Source organism: Benincasa hispida, chromosome 1 (assembly GCF_027475165.1).
Source record: "Benincasa hispida cultivar pf3 chromosome 1, pf3_genome.v1.1, whole genome shotgun sequence".
Classification (NCBI taxonomy): Eukaryota; Viridiplantae; Streptophyta; class Magnoliopsida; order Cucurbitales; family Cucurbitaceae; genus Benincasa; species Benincasa hispida.
In genome coordinates, this window is record NC_143478.1 from 89,986,239 (window position 1) to 89,995,269 (window position 9,031).

Genomic DNA, 9,031 nt, shown 5'->3' on the forward strand with positions numbered 1-9,031 from the left:
ATACAACACAATCAATAACACTTATTGAGATAACATTAATAGCTCTTTATTAATGACGGTTAATTATTTACATTTACTATCAACGAGTTTTAGGATATAAAACTCAACAATTTTGACATTTAGTTTGTATTAACCCAATCCAATAAACTAAAATTCAATATTATTTTATGTTACTAAAACATGTATGTAGTTGACATATAAGTGGATCATGTTTAAGTAGTAACCTGAACAATCTATAGTATATGGATAAAGCTGGGTATCTTATCCTGGTAACACTAAGGATACGACCCTCTTTGTAATTTTTACAATTGTTGTAAAATGTTACAAATGATCTGATCCTGATCATTCGTGTGGATACATGTGAGTGGATGTATCTTGTATAAAGAGTTCGTATAAGATCAGACCACAAAATGATTAGTCTCTCTTTATAATACCATCACTTAAAGAGACTTACATTTCACTAGGATGACCAAAGGTAACTTGACCTTAACCTTGAGTGAGTTGTGAACTCCGGTCCATGAGGGCAATCCTTTGATCTGTATGAGTGAGAGTTGTCAGATTCGTCAACTCAATAAACTTGCCTTTTTGGTGATTCATTTGAATAGGGAGTTGGGAACACAACTACACAAGATGGAATTCAATCCTTCCCGTCTTCGGGGTAAGTAGATGAATTATTTCGTCAAGAGTTAATTCTCGATCTTGAACAATAAGGTGCCTCACCCTCTCACTGGCCAGAGAGGGGTCTAGTTTATAGCTGGATTTTAACTAATTATTCATTAGAGGGATTTGTGGTACTTAAGAAGTTAGATGTAACTAGGGGTAAAATAGTAATTTGACCCAGTTGTAGTTACGAGAAATTTGTAAAGAGTTGATAACGGGCAGAAATGCACGTTATTACAGCGCAAATAAGTAAAACAATGAGGGAATGCGACGGTAAAAATATACAAAATCATGTCCAAAAGCGTTAAACTGAGCATATTGCGATCGCATGTGCCCATCGTATAAAAGCAGCTAATTTACTTGTTTTGTGCAGGAAAAATGCGTTGGCGTAAGTAAAATTGCGATCCAAGGAATTCTTCGTCCGCGTGCATTGAAAGATTGTGACACAAAGTCATGCAATCATATGCGCTCACGAGAAGTTGCTCAAGAAGGTGGCCGTATAAAGACAGCGCATCAAGGTGAAAGTATAATAAATCATGAAGGGACGGAAAGCTAATGACCGTCGAATCCAAATTTAGTTGACAAGCTGTTAACGACACAACAAGTATACTCAACTTTTCGATGACCATTAATCGGTACATCATAGTAGAAGATTTAATGACCTCCCATCATTGCAATCATTAGAGAGAAAAGCTTCTTCACCTTGAGCTCTATAAATACCGAATGCCACCATCGTTAAAGGAGTTCGCTAGATAACAAGTTAGATCAGATACAAAGTAGATAAGCCATTATCTGTAGTTATTCTTATACTTAGAAGGCGGAGGCGAGCAAAGAGAAGAAGACACCGAGGGGACATTCCTGGACAGCTCGAAAGACTGTCGGGAAGCGCTATAAAAGGAGAGAGGGTTGACACTTGCGAAAGCAAGGATATTCTTCTGGGCAGCGTTAGAGTGAAAAAAGTGTAAAAGCCACGGGAAGCAAGACATTGCTACCAGGCTTCTTATCCCTACTTTCCATTGTTGTTTCGTATTCTGCACTTTATTTATAGAAAATGGAATTCTCATTTCAATATATGTTCAATCTCTCCACAATTCACATGAGTAGCTAAATTTCCAAATGGGTTGAGAAGTACTTAGCTAGCATGACCTAAGATCTTCACTTTATGCGATCATCTTGTCTTATGTATGCGTCATTCACCTTTAGAGATACTTGAGAGAGTAGTCTAAAGAAAGAATCTAGGCTTGAGAGAATCAGATTAGAACTGCATAAGCAAGAGATAGAAATTTAGACATAAGTTCTATTTACTATTATGCATCGCATGCACCCTGGAAGTAGGATATGATAGTATGCAGTCACCTTGTGTATGTGTGCATCATTCATCATCACATAGACAAGAATAGAGGCTTAGACATAAGTCCTATCGACATTATCGTATACATCGCATGCGTCCTAGAATTAGGAACTATGACATTTGCATTGAGAGATGGCATGCTATTGTTGTGTGTGTAGCATGATCACATAACTTGAATGCAATCTTAGGAAGTGTTAGCTAAATCCCTTCTCAACCCGTTCATCGCATACTCATTGTAATTCTCAATTTCGTCAACTATTTACTCGAACCCGTTCGCATAGGATTTATACTTAAACAAAATACCAACCAACTTATTGTTTTTGTCACTGCAAAGGAATCAAATTCACTGTCGCATAGTAACTCAGTAGTCCCTGTGTTCGATCTTGGACTTACCAAGAAACCTAGTGAGATTTATACTTGAGTTTTATAGGAAACTTGCATGTGCAACGCATAACTCATCACCGCAAACATACATCATAATCGCATCACATTTACAACGCATTAAGTTTTTGGCGCCGTTGTCGGGGATTATGGCAGTACATATTGCGCTAACAGTAACTTTTTTATTTTCTTTGCAGCTTTCGACCTCTGTGCACTGTCATCCTCTGGTAAGGGAAGAGGCAGGTGTCGCATGAGCGAAGGACACGTTCCTGAGCCCAACTACGACCCAGAGATTGAAAGAACATTCTTAAGAAAACAGAGAGACAACCGCCGACAAAAACAAGAGAGAAATCCTAGAATGGCAGAACAACCAGAAGAAAAAGTAGCAAACGCGAACAATATCATGGCAAACCTCATTCTCCTGACTAACGACCGAAATAGACCCATCCGGGACTCTGCGTTGCCCAACATCTATGATTTCTCCACAGGAATCATGAGGCTAGCTCTAGATGGATCGAGGTTTGAGATGAAGCCGGTTATGTTGCAGATGATTCAGACGGTTGGACAGTTTGGTGGAAGGTGTGGCGAGAATCCGCACGCCTATCTCCGGAGTTTCATCGAAATCTGCAATACTTTTGTGTTCCCAAACATCTCAGCTGAAAAAGTTCGACTAACGTTGTTCCCATTTTCACTATGCGATCAGGCAAGGAAATGGGTCTATTCTCTCGAACCAGGGGAGATAACTTCGTGGGAACAAGTAGTAAAGAAGTTCATGAAGAAATACTTCCCCCGTACCGAGAACGCAAGAAGGAGGAAGTTGATTACAATTTTGAACAGGACATTGACGAATCGCTCAGCGATGCCTGGGCAAGGTTTAAGAGACTGGTGCGAGATTGTCCGCACAATGGCTTACCTGACTATCTTCAGATGGAGATATTTTATCACGATTTGAACCCTGCATCATAGACGGCTACCAATGCGACAACAGCTGGAGGTCTGCTCAAAAAAACGTATGATAAGGCTAAAAATATTCTTGATTGCATTTCGAAGAATCACGAAGATTAGCGCGAAAGCGATCAACGATTAAAAATTCGAGAAGGTGACGCTGTTGGATTTTATGTCCTAAAACTCGTCGTTTGTAAATTAATAAACATATTCTGTTTTATTTTTCGATAAAGTTGTTATTGAAATTACAATCTTGAATCCAATAAACTAAGGTCCTAAGGCTATTTAATGTAGTTTGAACTTTATGTAGTGACATAAATGTGGATCAAGTTCAAATATATAGCCAAAATGGTCTATAGTATATGAATAAGGTTGGGCGCCTTATTCTGGGGATGCGGCCCATTTTGTAGTAGTACAAACGAGGTGATCCTAAATCGTTCATATGGAGACATGAAAGTGGGGGCATCCTATGTAAAGAGTTTACATAAGACTGAACCATGAAATAGTCACTTTTTACGTTCTAAATGTCGTTTTATGTAAAAAAAAATTGACTATTTCGTTAATTGATGACCTAGGTAACTTAATCTTAATCCTGAGCTAACTATGAACTCCTATTCACTCAGAATTATCCTTAGATCTGCATAGATGAGGGCAGCTCATTATCGCTGGCCTAATAAGCCTCCTATTTTAGGGGTAAGATCAGGTGGATAGTTGGGAACATAGGGTGCAAGAAGAAATTCACTCCTACCCGTTATAGGGATAGTAGATAGGTTGTTCCCTTTAGTACTGAATCTAGGTCTTCAACAAAGGGCCCCACCCTCTCCTTGGCTCGAGAGGGGTTCAGTTTATAGGTTGGACCTTAAACCAATTATTCATTAGAGGATCAGTAGAACTTAAGGAACAAGATGTAGTCTTGGGGGTAAAAACGGTTTTTATGACCCAGCCGAGATTACGAACAACCTGTGAAGGATTAGCTTACTAATCATAGTTATATCAAATGGACATAAATATATCTATAGTGAGGGGAGTGCAACTACGGAACTATAGTGGAATGACCCGTTAGTTAACGAATGTTGATTAGCTCCGTTTAAAGAGTTTAGCTGGCTAATCTCGGATCGTTGGAGCCCATGATCTATAGATCCATTAGGTTCCTCTACTAGCTCATATGGAATAAACTTAGAACAGTATGATAGAATAATTCGAATTGTTCGAATTAGGTGAAGAGAGAGAAACTGATAAGTATATGTGATATAATGGTCGGTTTTTTAGTTTAGAGATATAGCTTTAATATTTAAATGTGATTTAAATATCAAGAATATGAATACGTTCATATTCAGAAGCTCGGAAATAATGGAAATGGTCAAAGATGTAAAAAGTCAAAGAGTTGACTTTTGACTTTGAAAAGTCAAACTTTGACTGGCCTTATATTTAAATGTGATTTAAATTTCGAGAAAATGAATGTGAAATCATGCTCGGGAGGTCAAAATTAGTCAACACGGGAAATCATAAAAAGTCAAAATGTTGACTTTTTGGTCAAAGTTTGACTTTGACAAAATGACTATTTTGCCCTTTGACTAAAGTTAGTGGGAAAATCCAAACTTTTGTTGGATAATTCCACTAACAAAATAGTGGGCTAGGTGTTGGCTTATAGTGGAGACATTAAGCCCACTTAGATAGTGGATTCTAGGTGTTGGGTTTTTATGGATTTGTTTCATGCAATTGTTGCATGGTTTTTTCTATCCATATTAATTTACTGTTTTTCCTTCATTTGCATGCTTATTTCTTTTTAATTAAAAACAATTAGTGTGTAATTAGATCCTTATCCCGCTGCGTATGTCTCGTGTTCCATCAGACGCAAACAATGGGGCCATCTCATCCCTACAAAATCAAATGAATGCGATGATGAATCTGATACAGGGCATCGCAATCAATAGCCCATGAACGCAAAGAGGGCAGGTTAACACAATTAATCAGAGAGCACAAGTTGTGCCTCTTGTGGAGAAGCACATCCGATGGAAGAATGTCCAAGGAACCCGCAATTTGTATACTTCATAAAGAACAATCTTTTCTCTAACACTTACAACCCCAGGTGGAGAAATCACCCCAATTTTGCGTGGAAAAATAATCAACAAAGTTATCAACCCATGGCACAAAAAGAAGGGCCACAAGGATTTTTCCCATGAACAAACGACCAATCGCAAAATCAAACTAGCAGCTCACAAGCGCCGTCATCTTCTTCCCTGGAGAGCCTATTAAAGCAGTACATAGAAAAGAATGAGACGGTGCTCCAGAATCAGGCGGCTTCAATCTGCAATCTCAAAATCCAAATAGGACAGATTGTGAGCAAACTGAAAAATAGACCGCAAGGGGCGTTGCCGAGTTCAACTGAGCTTCCTCGCAACCCAGGGAACACAAGAAAGAAGCAATGTCAAGTCGTGACTTTGCGAAGTGGAAAGATAATAGGGAAAGAGAAGACGGAGCCAAGTAGGACTACTCCAGTTGCGATGGAATCCAAGACCCCATTGACATAGGATGAACCAGAAGAAAATGAGACGACAGAATTGGAAGTGGCGTCCACTTTTAAACCTATGGAACAAGAAACCGTGAAGGTAAAGCTACCATCATTCCCGAAAAGACTTAAGAAGAAGCAAAATAATGAAGCGCAGTGTCATCATTTCATGGAGATGTTAAAACAGCTACACATCAACATCCCTTTCACAGAAGTGATAAAACAAATGCCAAAATATGCTAAGTTTTTTAAGGACATGGTGACAAAGAACAGGAGTACAGGAAAGTTCGCAACGGTGGCATTAACGCAAAAGTCAAACATCATAATTCCACTGAAGATGCGCGACCCCGGACGTTTCACAATACCTTGCTCAATTGGCGAGATATATATAGGTCAAATGCTTTGTGATCTTGGGGCCAATATAAATCTAATGCCCCTTTCGATTTTCAAACAGTTGAATTTGGGGCAACTGACGCCCACGACGGTGACTCTCCAGCTAGCGGACAGGTCCCTAGTTCACCCAGAGGGAAAGTTGAAGGATATCCTGGTCTCAATTGACAAATTCGTTCTATCGGCAGACTTCATCATTCTCGACTACGAAGCGGACAAAAATGTTCCTATCATATTGGGATGACCATTTTTATCTATTGGTTGCGCTTAAATTGATGTGTACAAGGGAGAGATTACGTTGAGTGTAAATGGGAAGAAGCTTAGGTTTGATATCATTAAAGCCATAAAGTATCCAGAAGATGAAGACCTATCCGATTCTGACAATGAACCCAGTTGTAATGAAGAAGAGGAGTCCAAAGAAGAAGATGAAAGAGAGGATGCGACTGCATCCGTAGAAACCTACAATGTGATCATGGAAACAACGAACAAAGAAGAAAAGGTGAATTTGAATGAAGAGAGAAAAGCACAAAAACCATCCTTGGAACAACCACCTACCGTAGAATTAAAGACTCTGCCAAGTCATCTGAAGTATGTTTTCCTGGGGAAAAATGAAACTTTGTCAGTGATAATTTTCTCTGCGCTACAAGAAGAACAAGAAAATATGAAGTACATAAAAGCAATAGGATGGACACTAGCAGACCTAAGAGGAATCAACCCAACATGTTGCATGCACGGGATACAAAATCATGTCCAAAAACGTTAAACTGAGCATATTGCGATCGCATGCGCCCATCGCATAAAAGCAGCTAATTTACTTATTTTGTGCAGGAAAAATGTGTTGGCGCAAGTAAAATTGTGATCCAAGGAATTTAGCGTCCGCACGCATTGAAAGATTGCGATCGCAAAGTCATGCGATCATATGCGCTCGCGAGAAGTTGCTCAAGAAGGTGGCCGCATAAAGATGGCGCATCAAGGCGAAAGCATAATAAATCATGATAGGATGGAAAGCTGATGACGGTCGAATCCGAATTTAGTTGACAAGCCGTTAACGACACACTGTAGCAAGTACATTCAACTTTTCGGTGACCATTAATCGGCACATCAGAGCAAAAGATTTAATGACCTCCCATCATTGCAATCATTAGAGAGAAAAGCTTCTTCACCTTGAGCTCTATAAATACCGAAAGCGACCATCGTTAAAGGAGTTTGCCAGATAACAAGTTAGATCAGATACAAAGTAGATAAGTCGTTAGTCTGTAGTTATTCTTATACTTAGAAGGCGGAGACGAGCAAAGAGAAGAAAACGCGACATTCCTGGATAGCTCGAAAGACTGCCGGGAAGTGCTATAAAAGAAGAGAGAGTCAACACTTGCGAAAACAAGGATATTTTTCTGGGTAGCGTTGGAGTGAAAAGACAGTGTAAAAGCCACGGGAAGCAAAACATTGCTACCAGGCTTCTTATCCCTACTTTCCATTGTTATTTTGTATTTTGCACTTTATTTATAGAAAATGGAATTCTCATTTCAATATCTATTCAATCTCTCCACAATTCGCATGAGTAGCTGAATTACCAAATGGATTGAGAAATACTTAGCTAGCATGACCTAAGATCTTCACTTTATGCGATCATCTTGTCTTATGTATGCGTCATTCACCTTTAGAGATATTTGAGAGAGTAGTCTAAAGAAAGAATCTAGGCTTGAGAGAGTCAGATTAGAACCGCATAAGCAAGAGATAGAAACTTAGACATAAGTTCTGTTTGCTTTTATGCATCGCATGCACCCTAGAAGTAGGATATGATAGTATGCGGTCACCTTGTGTATGTGTGCATCATTCATCATCACATAGACAAGAATAGATGCTTAGACATAAGTCCTATCGACATTATCGTATATGTTGCATGCGTCCTAGAATTAGGAACTATGGCATTTGCATTGAGAGATGGCATGTTGTCGTTGTGTGTGTAGCATGATCGCATAACTTGAACGCAATCTTAGGAAGTGTTAGCTAAATTCTTTCTCAACCCGTTCATTGCATACTCATTGTAATTCTCGATTTCGTCAACTCTTTACTCGAACCTGTCGCATAGGATTTACACTTAAACAAAATACCAACCAACTTATTTGTTTTTGTCACCACAAAGGAATCAAATTCACTGTCGCATAGTAACTCAGTAGTCCCTATGTTCGACCCTGGACTTACCAGGAAACCTAGTGAGATTTATACTTGGGCTTTACTAGGAAAACTTGCATGTGCAACGCATAACTCATCACCGCAAACATACATCATAATCGCATCACATTTACAACGCATCAAGAGTCAACTTACTATTGATTGGTTATATCCATGGACATAGATATATATCTATAATGCGAAGAGTGCAGTTGTCGGTCTTTAGTGGAATAACTGATAGTTAGTGAATATTGATTAATTTAATTAAGGAGTTTAATTAATTAATCTCACATCATTGGAGCTTCTAATTTGTAGGTCTATGAGATTTTCTTAATTAATTAATCTCATATTATTGGAGCTTCTAATCTGTAGGTCCATGAGGTCCTCTTGCTAGCTCATTAAGGATAAACACAAGGAATAATTGTTTTTGGAATAATTTTAATTGTTTAAATTATCTGAAAAAAATTAAAAGTGTTGATTATATTAATGTGATTAATATAAAGTATAATGTATTTCGACACATTATAGTATATAGGTAATTATAAATATGACTCATAATTAAAACTATTTAATATGTGAGAGATAAATATTTGAATAAGATTAAAATATTATTTATATGAATA

General features: G+C 38.3%; 1 protein-coding gene across 1 annotated transcript; it reads left to right on the forward strand.

The window, feature by feature from the left end:
- Positions 1-5,925: 5,925 nt before the first annotated feature.
- Positions 5,926-6,480, forward strand: LOC150038828 (uncharacterized). Its single transcript, XM_090314600.1, has one exon. The coding sequence runs from the start codon at positions 5,926-5,928 to the stop codon at positions 6,478-6,480; it is 555 nt and encodes a 184-aa protein (XP_090170726.1).
- Positions 6,481-9,031: the final 2,551 nt, after the last annotated feature.

Bases quoted from the DNA above. Each gene is read 5' to 3' on its own strand.
- LOC150038828 (XM_090314600.1), top strand. From the start codon at position 5,926: ATGGAACAAGAAACCGTGAAGGTAAAGCTACCATCATTCCCGAAAAGA.